The 15,000-nt window shown below is 50.0% G+C and overlaps 1 protein-coding gene across 1 annotated transcript in view; it reads right to left on the reverse strand.

Annotated features, from left to right (window-relative positions):
• Window positions 1-15,000, reverse strand: part of LOC308314911 (SH3 and multiple ankyrin repeat domains protein 2-like) — a gene marked incomplete at its 3' end in the record, with an annotated part of 151,079 nt that overhangs the window by 9,265 nt on the left and 126,814 nt on the right. The window contains 8 exon segments of the mRNA XM_080762720.1: window positions 3,809-4,077; window positions 5,241-5,884; window positions 7,135-7,417; window positions 8,662-9,126; window positions 10,452-10,606; window positions 11,725-12,006; window positions 12,312-12,599; window positions 13,571-14,074. Coding sequence (XP_080618846.1) covers window positions 3,809-4,077; window positions 5,241-5,884; window positions 7,135-7,417; window positions 8,662-9,126; window positions 10,452-10,606; window positions 11,725-12,006; window positions 12,312-12,599; window positions 13,571-14,074 — 2,890 coding nt within the window.

A 15,000-nucleotide genomic window follows, 5' to 3' on the forward strand; every position in this document is an offset into this window, starting at 1 on the left:
TGGCTCTGATGTTCTATTGTTGTATTAATAACTGTGTTGTTTGTGTTTGTTTGTCTTGTTTTGTATTGTAATGTATTGTCATGACTGTAAAAAAAAAAAGAAGCCTTCAGCACTGCACTTCCGCCTTCATTGGGATACACGTCGCTCCAATTAACTGCAACGGCCAGTGAGGCATCTATGTTTTATAATATCTATGGTCAAGAGGCCTGTGAAGATCATAGGTATGCGTATGAAGCCCCCATTATCTCCTCAAGAATTGTTTGAGAGAACAGTGAGGAAGCAGGGCTTCAAAATCACCCGAGACCCAAACCACATCCTCCATAAAGAATATGAGTTGATGCCATCTGGCAGACGGTACAGGTCACCATATACTGTAAGCTCAACAGATATACATTCTCCTTTGTTCCACTTTCAATCAAAGCACTCAATGAAGCAATATTACACGAGATAAGCATCAGTGATGCTTGCGGAACTCGACTATAGGTCTCGTTCCTGACCGCATCACTGTCGTGGCAATAATCACGTTAAACCACACCCTCGAGTGTAATATTGCAATTATACAACAGTTACCCTTAAAACTAAGAAAATCGCTGAAAAAACATATTCTTTTAATGACAGATGTAGTCACTATGACCACAAATGTCTCAAGAAACTAGCTAGCCTAGCCACTGAGTTTGCTGCGCTCTGGGAGAACAGAGCAGCTGAATTATTTGTTTTGATTAGGTGTGGAGTGGTGCTCGTTTGAACCACGGCTAGAAGGCTGTTTCAACCAATCAGATTGCTTCCTCGAAACGACCTGTTGTATAATAACAGATAACTGTTCTACTGGGGGGAACGGGGAAGACCTTATGAAGGGAGAGTGCAATACTGTACTATACTTGAACCTCTTGATATATTTGCACACTGTGGGTAGGATAATCATTTTTTGTACTATGAACTGTATGTATTTATGCTGTCTCTTGGGGCTCAAGACCCCCTATCTCTGAATCTAAATCACAGAGTACGATCTAATCAAAACAAGCGTTTTTGACGGCCTTGAGAAAAGGCTGCGAAGGCAAAACATTGCTGGGCACAGCAATGTATTGATTTCCAAAAAAACGTGGGTAGTAAAAGTAGGTGGATCATTATCTCCAGTGAGCGTTGCTGTAGAGAAGATGAACATGACAAGAATGTTAGAGACACCGTCTCTCTGTCCAATTTACCTGAGATGTTGGACCGACCGCTGTGCAGTTTATTCACTTATAGAGCATGACCACAGGACACAAATCTATCCTCTGTCCCTGTGTGGAGTGGAGCAGAGCGCCACACGCCTCTCTCGCTCTCTCTCTCTCTCTCTCTCTCGCTGTGATGAGGAGGGATGTGGGAAACGCTCGTGCAAAATGTATGACAGCTCTGAATAATTTACCATCTTTTTTATTTCCTCCTTATGCAGAGAGAGAGAGAGAGAGAGAGAGAGAGAGAGAGAGAGAGAGACAGAGATAGTGGGGGACCCTGTTCAACCAACAACATAGGGTAAGAGTGGGTGCTGTGAATGCCAGCCTCCCATATATCTGCAGGGGGTGCACAGACGTGTTGCGCCAGTGCGCATGCATCGTCAAAATGCATGCTGGCACGGCAGATCAAAGGCATGGAGGCGCTTTTGCGTACCAATAAGAGCTGGGGCCGCTATCGCTGGGGACAGGGAACCCTGTCCCTGACACAACATTCTGCTACAGTACGTTACTCGTCAAAATGTCCAAGAAGCTCTGCATGGTGGAACGTACTGCAAATGTCTATCTATGTCCTATAAGTAGACTTGTAAAAATAAAACTAGTGGCTCTTATTTTGAAGAGGAAGCTAGTGTAGTCGCTAGTCTAGCCAAGTAAACAAGAAACCCACGTGGATCAAACACAAGCTTTTAGCCAAAGTTCATATATTTACGACATGTAAACCATGCATCTGTCACTTGTACACACTTTGGAATGACGTTAAACATGCAACCTCCGTGGCATTAGGTGAGTAATGAATTGTCTCCACCAGGCCGAAGGCATGGTTAGAGAGTATTATGTTATATACAGTTCATGTGCAACGTCATGCTGGCTAAAGTAACGTTGAGTACAAATACTAACCACAAGGATACTGAGTACAAATACTAACCACAAGGACACTGAGTACAAATACTAACCACAAGGATACTGAGTACAAATACTAACCACAAAGATACTGAGTATAAATATAATATGGTACAGTAAATACAAATAGTGTGATAATAATCCCAAAATCCTTAACTAATCCCAAAGTCCTTAGCGACTATCGGCTGGTTGCCTTGACAACACTGTTAATAAAAAGCTTGGAGCGCATTATCTTAAATAACCTCCTTAGTTGAAATGGACCCCTTGCAATTTGCATATAGAAAGGAGAGGGGCACTGATGACGCTCTTCTTCTTATGCTTAATAAGATCTACTACCATAGATGAACCTGAAAAGAAACGATATGCTCGGGTACTCTTTGTAGACTTCTCCTCTGCGTTTAACACAATGAGACCTCATATTTTGATGAGGAAACTCTTTGATATGGATGTTAACACCAATATCATCAGGTGGGTGGAGTCATTCCTGACTGAGCGGGTACAACATGTCAAGGTGAATAAAGCAATATCTCTCTCCATTACGACCAACAGGGGGGCTCCGCAAGGGAGCGTGATTTCACCGGTATTGTTCACGCTGTACACAAGCAACTGTAGGAGTGAGTCAGACAACACCTGTATTGTTAAATTCGCAGACGACACAGCTATTGTCGGTCTGGATGATGAGATAAGTTATCGAAGAACAGTGGATGAGTTTGCCGGTTGGTGCAGGAGTAACTTCCTTCAGCTGAATATAAAAAAAAAAACAAAGGAGGTCATATTTTACTTTAGGACTGGTGCTCATGCTCGTGCGACATGTTTAATGTGTTGTTTTGTCTATGTACTGTATTCATTGTGTTGTGCCCGAGGACCCCCTCTATGTACTGTATTCATTGTGTTGTGCCCGAGGAGCCCCTCTAAAACCAGATGATACATCTCGTGGGGCTATCCTCTAAAGGAAATAAAATTTCAATATATATGCACACCAGGAAATAGTCATTGGTGGGGATGGGGTAGTGATTGTGGAGGATTGATTCCAAGCTGACATGGAATTCCAACACTCATTCCATCTATAAGAAAGGTCAGCAGAGGCTGCATTTTATGCGCAGACTGAGACAGTATAACGTGGAAAGAAATGTTTTGGCACTTTTCCATCGATCCTTTGTGGAGAGTGCATTGATATTTAGTTTCCTGGTATGGCTCATTATCATTGGTTAATAAGAACAAACTCCATAAAATCATCAGCGTGTCCAGCAAAATAGCTGGGGTACGATTTGAGAGTATGACCTCAATGTATGAGACCCGTTGGGTACTCAGGAAGGGGAAAGCTATTACCAGGGACAACACACACCCGTTACACAGCCAATACCATCTGTTACCCTCAGGGCGACGGTACATGGTATACCTTCCCTGCAGGCTAGGGCCTCAAGATCGTTTGTTCCTATAAGTATAGGACTTATGAACAAGCAGGTACCGTCTCAGTTCCGTGCATAAAGTGTGATGTGATGCCTCTTGGAACTACATGACTGTTGGCGTCGTTTCTTTATTGTCAATGTACTGTGTGATTTGTATGTTTGTATATGTTTTCTGTATCCTGATGACTGCTGTGCACGAAACAAATTTCCGAAAGGACAAATAAAGTAGGCTCTATCTATAATCCTGCGAGGGCAAAAAGCATTAGAACCTTCCATCGGATGAATTACCTGGTTCCGAAGGCTCCCCTGGGGGTGGTGGCGCCCCCCGGTGGAGAGTTGAGGCCGTCCCGCGGGTTGGGCGACCGGTCCGGGCGGTGGTTCATGTGCTGAAGGATGGAGCTGAGTTCCGTGATGACGGTGTTTTTGGGGTCGGGCGTGCCGGGCGGGCTGCGCAGCTCGGGGGGCTGCTGGTCCCCCCACAGCTTGGACGACGTCCTCGGAGCGCTGCCGCCCGGCGTCCGCGGGGGGTCCGATCCGGGGGGAGGCGGGGGAGGGGCCTGGGAAGGGGGGGGGGGGTTATTACACATTTAGACCTGAGGCCGGTTCGAAGACAAAAGAGTTTTCTAAACAGTTTTCGGAAAAACCTATGTTTCTATGTCAGTGGTGCTCAACCTTTTTCACGTCAAGGAACCCCGGGAATTATCTGTATTTCGCCATCTGAAAATATGTTGTTCCAGGAACCCCCCCAGAAGCAAGAGATTTGAATTAATTATGATCGTCTAATGAGAGAGAGAGATGTATTTTGTTCATGAAGGCTAAAGGCCAAACAGAATTATTGTTTTGTTTACGAAGCCTGAAGGCAAAACAGAATTATTATGATTCTGAAATATAGAATAATAATGTTCCATGTACAGGAACACCATTAAGTGGCCGATTGCCAACCATTCGAGTGACAATAACGATAGTGGAATATCTATGTAATATAATATCTATATAATGAAACCATGAGTATACAGTATACACTGTGCTGGGTCTACATAAAATGCTATATCTAAGTTACATAATTTTGTAACCCATTTTTCACCCCTGTGTCAATCATCTACTGTGATCCTGGGCTCTACACACCCTCCGCCAACCTGGGGAGAGCAACGGACTTAACTTCGTGCTCCCTTCATGCCTGAGTGTCCAAGTTGCTCCTTTACACCTGACAGGGGGGAGTTTCCCTGGTTGGACGTAGCGCGTGGAAGGAACACGTTATTCCAACCAGTTCCTTTCCCCTCCATCAGGCGCTCCGGCTGGCCAGGGGGAGGTATTTTAGAGACCAGGATTACTGCATGTTTTTGTGAGGTATACCTACCCTAGGGGACACGGGGAGAACATGAAAACTCCACACAGAAAGGCCCTTTCGCCAACCCCGCCTTCGGGTATGGGCACTGATGACGCGGAGGAGGAAACACCCACAGTGCCCCGAGCGGGAATCGAACCCAGAACCTTCTAGCTGTGAGGCGACAGCACTACCAACTGTGCCACCGTGCCCCTGCTTGTTTTTTATTGTCGTTGCCTTGCTTTTCTTTTTTTTTCCTCCATTGTTCTGTAAAGCACTTTGAGCTGCATTTCATGTCATGAAAGGTGCTATACAAATAAAGTTTTATTATTATTATTATTATTATTATTATTAGGGCAGGTGCTACGGCGAGTGCTACGGCCTGAGACGTCCTACCGGCACGCCGTAGGCCGAGGGGGGCTCCCTAAGACGTCCTACCTGGGGCGGCGGCACGCCGTAGGCCGAGGGGGGCTCCCTAAGACGTCCTACCTGGGGCGGCGGCACGCCGTAGGCCGAGGGGGGCTCCCTAAGACGTCCTACCTGGGGCGGCGGCACGCCGTAGGCCGAGGGGGGCTCCCTAAGACGTCCTACCTGGGGCGGCGGCACGCCGTAGGCCGAGGGGGGCTCCCTAAGACGTCCTACCTGGGGCGGCGGCACGCCGTAGGCCGAGGGGGGCTCCGGGGGCTCCTCGATGAGCGCCATGTCGTGGTGGTAGAGCGCCGTGCGGCTCATGATGACCGCCGTGGACTTGGCGGCTTTGGGCGGCTTGGGAGGGGGCACGGGGGGCCGCTCCGCCAGGTAGGCGTGCCCGCCGCCGTCGGTGGGGGGGACGCCGTAGAGGCCCTCCAGGGCGCTCATGTCGCAGAAGCCCCCCTCGGACGAGAGCGTGGAGATGCTGGACACGGTGCTGGTGGCGTCCATGTTGTGCTGGGGGTCTCCCACGCTGCTGCGGCTGACGCAGTCCGCCTCCTCGATGCCCGAGTCGCCCTGGGTGGTCCCGCCCAGGTCCATGTCGGGGGTGGGGGGGTGGGGAGGGTAGCCTGTTGGTGTCACACAGACGTTAAAGACGTGATATGTTTTGTATGTGCATGTCTATGGAGTTAACGTTACTCTAATAGACCCCCAGGTGTTGTCTATGGAGTTAACGTTACTATAATAGACCCCCAGGTGTTTTGTATGTGTCTATGGAGTTAAAATTACTCTAATAGACCCCCAGGTGTTGTCTATGGAGTTAAGGTTACTCTAATAGACCCCCAGGTGTTTTGTATGTGTCTATGGAGTTAACGTTTACTCTAATAGACCCCCAGGTGTTTTGTATGTGTCTATATGCCATAGTTGCTGCGAGATTGAGGTCTAGCCAACGGAATTCCTGGATCGCTGCCCTCCACAATTTCCTATAATCCGACATCAGGTTCTTGAGCTCTGCAGTGTTGCAGTGTCTGCAGCATGCCTGTGGTACAATTCTTTCCCTACCTGGCTTTACCCTGGGTTGGCTCCCATAGGGCCAATTTACTTGGTGCAAGTTCTGGGTGCCTGACGCAGTGCCCTACCAGCCTCATCCTTATCTCTCTGACTTTGTCTGTGACCCGTGGAGTTTTGATTATTTTAAAGTTGAGTTTGGATTCTTTGAAAAGTAAAAACAAGACATAAAAGGAACCACAGACACTTTCAAAAGAGAGGGCATGATAGAATTGGCAACAGAACAGCTCCATCCACACTTTGACTGGAGCCTGGAGATTAGTGAAGTTGCATGCCGCGGTGAAAGACAACAACAGTAAAGATGGCTTAGTCTACCATAATCACAGGGATACGTAATTATATTATGTCATCATATTAAAGGGCCTTTGGACTGGAGAGAAATGAAACTCCATCTGGTTGTGATAAAGTGATGATGTCATAATCACATGATGATGTCATAATCACATGATGATGTCATAATCAGATTATCTGCATGTGTGATCATGTTTCTCAGCGCGTCCTTGTAAAAGAGAGCGTGCTCTCAATGGTCTTCCCTGATTAAATAAAGGTCAATAAAAAAAAAAAATGAAAATCACACCCGTGTGAAGTGAGCGGCGCTCTTCTCATCACACATCATCATCAACATCAGCTCATTCTGGCCAATCACAATTTGTGTCATCACCTTCGTCTTCAATGTTGGTGTTTACACAAACACTCAAATATGGCCATTCATTCATTGTCAATGTTTGTGTTTACACACACCCTCACAGCTGGACCTAGGAGGGGCCTCACAAACAATCAGATGATGAGGTATTAATGACGCTGGGCGTACCGGGCGGGAGGCAGTTGTCCACGCCTCCTCCTCTGACGGGGGGCGGGGCATGGGCCCCGCCCCCTCCGTTCCGCCTCTGCAGCAGCATGTGGGCCACAGCGTCGTCTGGGATGTCCACGCTGTTGGCGAACTCCAGCGGAGGGGGGAGGGGCTCCGAGAAGACGAACTCGCCCTCGTCGATGTCCACCGACGCCAGCGGAGGCGGCGGGATGCGGAACGGCAGCTTGACGGGCTCGTCCAGCGACTCTCCGCCCACTCCGGGGGCGATGCTCCGCCTCCCCGGCTGGGAGGAGGAAGAGGAGGGAGGGAGAGGAGGGAGGGAGAGAGAGGAGAGAGGGTGAGGAGGGGAGGGATGGAGGGAGGGAGGGGAGGGGAGGGGAGGGGAGGGGAGGGGAGGGGAGGGGAGAGAGAGGGAGGGGAGAGAGAGGGAGGGGAGAGAGGGAGGGAGATGAGGGAGGGAGGGGAGAGAGAGGGAGGGGAGAGAGTGGGAGGGAGGGGAGAGAGAGGGAGGGGAGAGAGAGGGAGGGGAGAGAGGGAGGGTGATGAGGGAGGGAGGGGAGAGAGAGGGAGGGGAGAGAGTGGGAGGGAGGGGAGAGAGAGGGAGGGGAGAGAGAGGGAGGGGAGAGAGAGGGAGGGGAGAGGTGGGAGGGGAGAGAGAGGGAGGGGAGAGAGGAGAGAGGGTGAGGAGGGGAGGGATGGAGGGAGGGGAGGGGAGGAGGGAGGGAGAGGATGGAGGGGAGAGAGAGGAGAGAGTGTGAGGAGGGGAGGGATGGAGGGAGGGAGGGGAGGGGAGGGGAGGGGAGGGGAGGGGAGGGGAGGGGAGGGGAGAGAGAGGGAGGGGAGAGAGAGGGAGGGGAGAGAGGGAGGGAGATGAGGGAGGGAGGGGAGAGAGAGGGAGGGGAGAGAGTGGGAGGGAGAGGAGGGAGGGAGGGGAGAGAGAGGGAGGGGAGAGAGAGGGAGGGGAGAGAGAGGGAGGGGAGAGGTGGGAGGGGAGAGAGAGGGAGGGGAGAGAGGAGAGAGGGTGAGGAGGGGAGGGATGGAGGGAGGGGAGGGGAGGGGAGAGATGGGAGGGGAGAGAGAGGGAGGGGAGAGAGGGAGGGAGGGAGGGGAGAGAGAGGGAGGGGAGAGGTGGGCGGGGAGAGAGAGGGTGAGGAGGGGAGGGATGGAGGGAGGGAGGGAGGGGAGAGAGAGGGAGGGGAGAGAGAGGGAGGGGAGAGGGCGTAATTTCAGAAAGACAGAATTAGTGTCCGTCTACGATGACATTTCCCGAAACAGGGATGCTACGTTGATCAAGTGGTTAATACATTAATGGTTGCATTACACAATAAAAAAGTGTATCTATATTATAACATTTAGATGGACGACGGGCATAGATTGTGATGAAATAAAGCAATTCAGAGTCTGGGACAATATACTATAGTACATTTTGATACCAATGCTTTTGTACTTTTCCCCTCAAGTAAATTTTGAATTCTGGACTTTTACTTTTAGGCATAAACAGACATAATTGTGGCATTTGATACTTACGTTTTCCACCGCCGGCTGGTTGGGGTCTCTCAGCTCCGAACCCAGGGGTCTCAGGTTGGGGTCAGAGGTCATCAGGGGTCTCAGGTTGGGGTCGGAGGTCATCAGGGGTCTCAGGTTGGGGTCTCTCAGCTCCGAGGGGCCGTCCCTGACGTCCTCCTTGGTGTGGACCATCAGCAGGCCGCCGTCGGCCGGCGCGCTCTTCCTCTCCTCCACCACCGGGTGGCGCTGCTGCTGCTGCCGCTGGCGCTCCTCCCGCCCCCCGTCCAGATGACTCTGCTCCGTCATCTGGCGGCGCAGGGTGCCGTGGGCGCGCCCAGAGCCCCCCCTGGTGGTGGGCGCCGCCGCCGTGGCGAGGGGGAAGCCCGCCTCCATGCCCGTGCGCAGCTTGGTGTCGATGAACAGCGGCTGGTTGAGGTCGGGTTTGGAGGAGGCGGCGTTGGGGGGGAGGGACTGACACTCAGGCTGCTTTGGGGGGAAGGAAGGTTATTATAGTAGATTATACTAGAACTAACAAAACACTAAACTAACTAAACTAAAATAAATTAATAAATAACCATAACTGAAACTGTATTGTGTGTTTACAAAACTAACTAAAACTAATTGAAACGATAGACAAAATGCTCTTGCCACTGTTGCCCAACAGTCGCAACAGTGCTGTCTCGCTCTCTCTGTTTCTGGCACAACAGCGCCCCTACTGGTATTCATAGTCATACTGGTGCTCATTAACGTCACATAGGTAGGTGAACCAACACATAGGTGAACACGGACATTGCTGTTCCTTGGAGTGGTTGCACCACTCAAAAATGAGTTTATAGCTGCTAATTTTACCACTTTTGTGAAACACTATGATGAAGTATAGGGGACCAATTTACCAAATATTTGGAGATATGGAGAAGAGATACGATGTTTCTGCGTGACAGCGGCGATATGTGCGTGTGTATACAACGCGTATGCATGCTTGTGTGTGTGTGTGTGTGTGTGTGTGTGTGTGTGTGTGTGTGTGTGTGTGTGTGCGTGCGTGCGTGCGTGTGTGTGTGTGTGTGTGCGATTGCATCAGGTTCAGTCTATAAAGGTTAGGACAGATGAAAGCGGAGAGGAAGACTTGCAGAAAACATTTAGACATCGCTGAAATAAACATGCAGTCCTGTCACCGCTCGTCATTTAGCTCTGTCACACACACACACACACACACACACACACACACACACACACACACACACACACACACACACACACACACACACACACACACACACACACACACACACACACACACACACACACACACACACACACACACACACACACACACACACACACACACACACACACACACACACACACACACACACACGTCCCAGGTCTCTTGTCTTAAAATGTGTCCAACACCTTCTCACCCCCAACTCGTCACTTAATGCAGGACTGTCAGAACGTCAGACTTTCCCGGTCCTGCTAAAAGTGACAAGTTGGGGCCTGGGGGGGCGTAAATGTGTCAAGTCACGTGACCACTGGCTTTCTTGTGCTACGAATATGAAATTATAGCTACCTTAATATAATAGTTCCTGCGTTATACATCCCGTTTTGATTATTTCCCTAGTGAGAATTAATTTGATGCCTTCCATATACTTTCTGGAAATGCATAATGAACGGCACTGATTTACGTCGTTGCATATTCTTCTCCTGATTTATTACATTTGTTGCCGTTAATCACTAACATCACTAACGCTAACATTATGTATGCAATAAAATCTATATTTTACTTCAAAAAACGAACAAAAACAATCCCATACCATTTGGGTAACCTTTGGGGGAAGAGGCGCGGGGGTCTCCTTCTGGTTCTGGGCGTGGCTCTGCTCCCGCATGGCGCGGTCGCGTGCCGCCAGCGCCAACGCCAGCGGAGAGTTGGGGTCCAAGGGCTTGCCGGTCACCGGGTGGAGGTAGGTACCTGTAGCAGAATGACCTGTTGTTATGGTAACACGACGTTGTAGTGACGTAATACTAAAAGAAATACCTTCACAATATGTGGCCTTCTATAGAGCGTCCTTTCAGAACGACGAGTGGCCCAGGAAATGAAATGCAATGCATTTCTCCCATAGGATTTTCATTAAGTATTTATTTAAAGACGGTTACGCCGCGGACAAAGCCAGCTCGGATCGTGACAAATCATGACAATGAACACAATATTTTGGGCCGATCAAATCATTAGAAAGAAGAAAATAAAGGCAGGAGACAACACTATTTGTTTTGTTTTTCTTCTTATAAATTATTTGATCGGTCCAAAACATTGTGTTCATTGTCATGATTTGTCACGGTCCGAGTTGGCTTAACCGTCTTTAAATAAATACTTAAAGAAAATCCTATGGGAGAAATGCATTGCATTTCATTTCCTGGGCCACTCGTCGTTCTGAAAGGGGGAGGGACTGCGACGCTCTATAGCGCCATCCTCCTTGCACAATATGTGGCCTTCTATAGCGCCATCCTGTGGACATTGATGAGTGAATGCGTTTATTTCTGGGTAAAATGGCCACCGGTCTGACGTTAATCATTTTCAGTTTGTTTACTTTTAGATTATGGTACATCAGCGATTTAATCTGCAAGTAGAAAGTGCTGTCCTGTGTGTGTGTGTGTGTGTGTGTGTGTGTGTGTGTGTGTGTGTGTGTGTGTGTGTGTGTGTGTGTGTGTGTGTGTGTGTGTGTGTGTGTGTGTGTGTGTGTGTGCACGCGTGACAATAAAACCTTAAAAGACGCCGTTTGAGTTGTGTCCGCTAGTCGGTCATGCTTGACAACCTATTTCCAAAGGAGGTTTTTGCAGTTACAGTACATTACAGCGGGCGTGATGGGCTATAGAGCAGATCATTGTACAGTTACAGTACATTACAGCGGGCGTGATGGGCTATAGAGCAGATCATTGTACAGTTACAGTACATTACAGCGGGCGTGATGGGCTATAGAGCAGATCATTGTACAGTTACAGTACATTACAGCAGGCGTGATGGGCTATAGAGCAGATCATTGTACAGTTACAGTACATTACAGCGGCCGTGATCATTGCATAACGCTATACCGTTGTTGGTGCTGTAGTAGGAGGACTTGGGGGAGGTGGCGGGGAGGCTGACGGGACTGTCCAGGTTGGGGTAGTGTCCTGTGCGGCTGTGCAGAGGCTCGCGGACCACCGTGGGCTCGGGGCTGCTGAAGTCCGTCACGTTGCCGCTGCCGCCGCCCACCGGCCGGCCCAGGAGCAGCGCGGCGGCGGGGGGCGGCGCCATCATCTTGCGGAACCTCTCGTCGCTGAACATGCCCTCGTCGATGGACTTGGACTGGCGGAGACGAGGCGTCGGAGCGGGACCTGTCGGAGCGGGGGGTGCACATTTAACCCGGTGATGATGGCTCAACATAGTATATGCACACAGAATCAAATGCTATAGAGCGTCGCAGTCCCGCCCCCTTTCATGACTACGCCAGGCCCAGTCCCGCCCCCCTTTCATGACGACGCCAGGCCCCAGTCCCGCCCCCTTTCATGACGACGCCAGGCCCCAGTCCCGCCCCCTTTCATGACGACGCCAGGCCCCAGTCCCGCCCAAAAACAAACTACAAACTAGAAACAACAAAGTGATCTGGGGGTTGTTATCGTTTAGTTTTTAACTTTTTTACCCGTCATGTCATCGTCTTCCATGTCCATGTCCTGGAAGGACACCGAGCCCTTCCTGGTGGCCTCCAGCCTCTTCTCGCGGTCCCGCACCGCCCCTGCGATGGCCGCGGCGAAGGGGTTGGCCAGCGAGGACTGATTGTCCTCCGGCCGTAGCCCCCCCCCGGCGGGGTGCTCCGGCGTGGTGGGTTCGATCTCCATGCTGCTGCCCTGGCTGCTCTTCCCACTGCTGCTGGTGGACGGCTCCTTGATGATGATGGTGGGGATGGCGATGGTGGTCCGCTCTGTGGGCCCTGCAGGGGGCGACAATATCATTATAATTAATAACTAGAAAGAAACCGCTACAAGCAGCGATGAGGCAGGACGAAGCCGGAAGGCAATAAGTAATAATAATAAGCCACAATAAGCCATGGAAACATGGAAGACTAAACTTGAGAAGAAGAAGACCATGGAATGGTGACAGGGTCGGTTTTTTTATAGTTGAAGACTCATACACTGAGTTGGCGGTGCCCGGATTTGAACCCATGGCCTTGTGTTGGAAAGGCAAGAGCTCTACCTTCCGAGCTAACTGGACACAATCAGTTCTTCCATTGTTAACAGTAAAATCATACAGTGTTTTTGTAACAAGTTGCACAAGGATAACTAATGATAAAGGTGTATGAAGATAAATGAATTGACTGCGTATAAACCAGAAAATGTACCAGATTCAGATGAGGAGCTCAATGAGTGAGTGAAAACCAATGAAATGACAGTCGGAAACAGGGATTAAAGGTTAACTGAAGAAATATTATTAAACAGCTTTGAACATTCATGAAAAACTCTTTCTCCAATTTGGAGAACCAGATTACCACATTTGAGGGGGAAGGGGGGGTTCAGAGTTCCGGGTCGGCTTGCATAACATAATAAAAGGACACAAAGTCAGATCAAAAGTTTACAAACATATTACACATTTATTTAAAATCCGGCATTGACAAAACAGAACAGTGAGAACACGAGAAGACGACAGAATGAATGAATAGTCAAAATGGCTGACTGACTAAAAGGTTCAGGGTTACCCACCTGAGGGGTTGGGTTTAGGGAGGCGGGTTAGGGTTACCCACCTGAGGGGTTGGGTTTAGGGAGGCGGGTTAGGGTTACCCACCTGAGGGGTTGGGTTTAGGGAGGCGGGTTAGGGTTACCCACCTGAGGGGTTGGGTTTAGGGAGGCGGGTTAGGGTTACCCACCTGAGGGGTTGGGTTTAGGGAGGCGGGTTAGGGTTACCCACCTGAGGGGTTGGGTTTAGGGAGACGGCAGGCCTTCTCAGGGCTGTCCTCCACGTTGGGTTGCTTCACCAACATGCCCTTCCTTCGGGCCGGTTTGGCCGGGACGTACAGCGAGCGGTTCCCCACCTCCGAGTAGGGGTTCTCGGGTACGTGCGCTCGCCCCCCGCGGAGCCGCGTGCTCTCGAACTGCTCCGAGCTCTGCCGGTAGTAGCCGCGCCGCAGCGTGCCGGCGTCTGTCGCCCGCGTCATGGCGCTCACGGCGTTGACGGCCGTCGAGTTCTGGGCGAAGCCGTAGCTCCGGGTGGGCGTGGCCTGCATCGCAGGGCCAACGCCGACGCCCGAGTCCGAGTTGTAGGCGGCGGAGGAGGAGGAGGCGGGGGGCGAGGGGGGCGAGATGGCCGGGGGAGGGGGGATGTCCTCCGAGGTGTCTGGCATGGAGAGGCTGCGGGAGAACTTCAGCAGAGGAGGTACGAGGTAACCCTCTCCTCGCCTCTCCTCCTCTGGGCCTATAGGAGAGAGAGAGAGATGTTGCTGATTTGTTTTACTTTTCTCCAAAGATCCAATTCATTTTCACTCCCAAAACGACAAACATTAGACTGGAAGTGGGCGGGGCTCAGACATTTGACTGGAAGTGGGTGGGGCTGAAACGTTTGACTGGAAGGGGGGCGGGGCTGAAGCGGTTCATGTGTATAATGAGTTAGAATTAGCCTTTCGCTAGGCCCCTCCCCAAACCGTCCTTGTCCAATAGGCACGTTAGTGATGGTTACTATAAGAGAGGAGACGTGGGAAGCATTGAGATGCATGTTAAATGATGGGATTTCTCCATATAAATAATCGATCATTTCAGTAGCTTCAAAATGTCTTATGAAACTAGTCAACCAGGCCTGTAGAAAAAAATGTGCATGACATTTATTTCAATTAACTAGAAATGCGAGGAAATGTGAGGGAGAAACAGTATCCAACTCAATCAACTTACTGTACACCTGTCCAACATGAGTTGTATTATCACCTGGGTGGGACAGTCATGTATAACTTTCCCGACGTTAAGCTGTGTATGTGTTCAACAACACAGCCATGACGTTAAGCTGTGTATGTGTTCAACAACACAGCCATGACGTTAAGCTGTGTATGTGTTCAACAACACAGCCATGACGTTAACCTGTGTATGTGTTCAACAACACAGCCATGACGTTAAGCTGTGTATGTGTTCAACAACACAGCCATGACGTTAAGCTGTGTATGTGTTCAACAACACAGCCATGACGTTAACCTGTGTATGTGTTCAACAACACAGCCATGACGTTAACCTGTGTATGTGTTCAACAACACAGCCATGACGTTAAGCTGTGTATGTGTTCAACAACACAGCCATGACGTTAACCTGTGTATGTGTTCAACAACACAGCCATGACGTTAAGCTGTGTATGTGTTC

Source organism: Protomyctophum bolini (genome assembly GCF_963924005.1).
Source record: "Protomyctophum bolini genome assembly, chromosome: 1".
NCBI lineage: Eukaryota > Metazoa > Chordata > Actinopteri > Myctophiformes > Myctophidae > Protomyctophum > Protomyctophum bolini.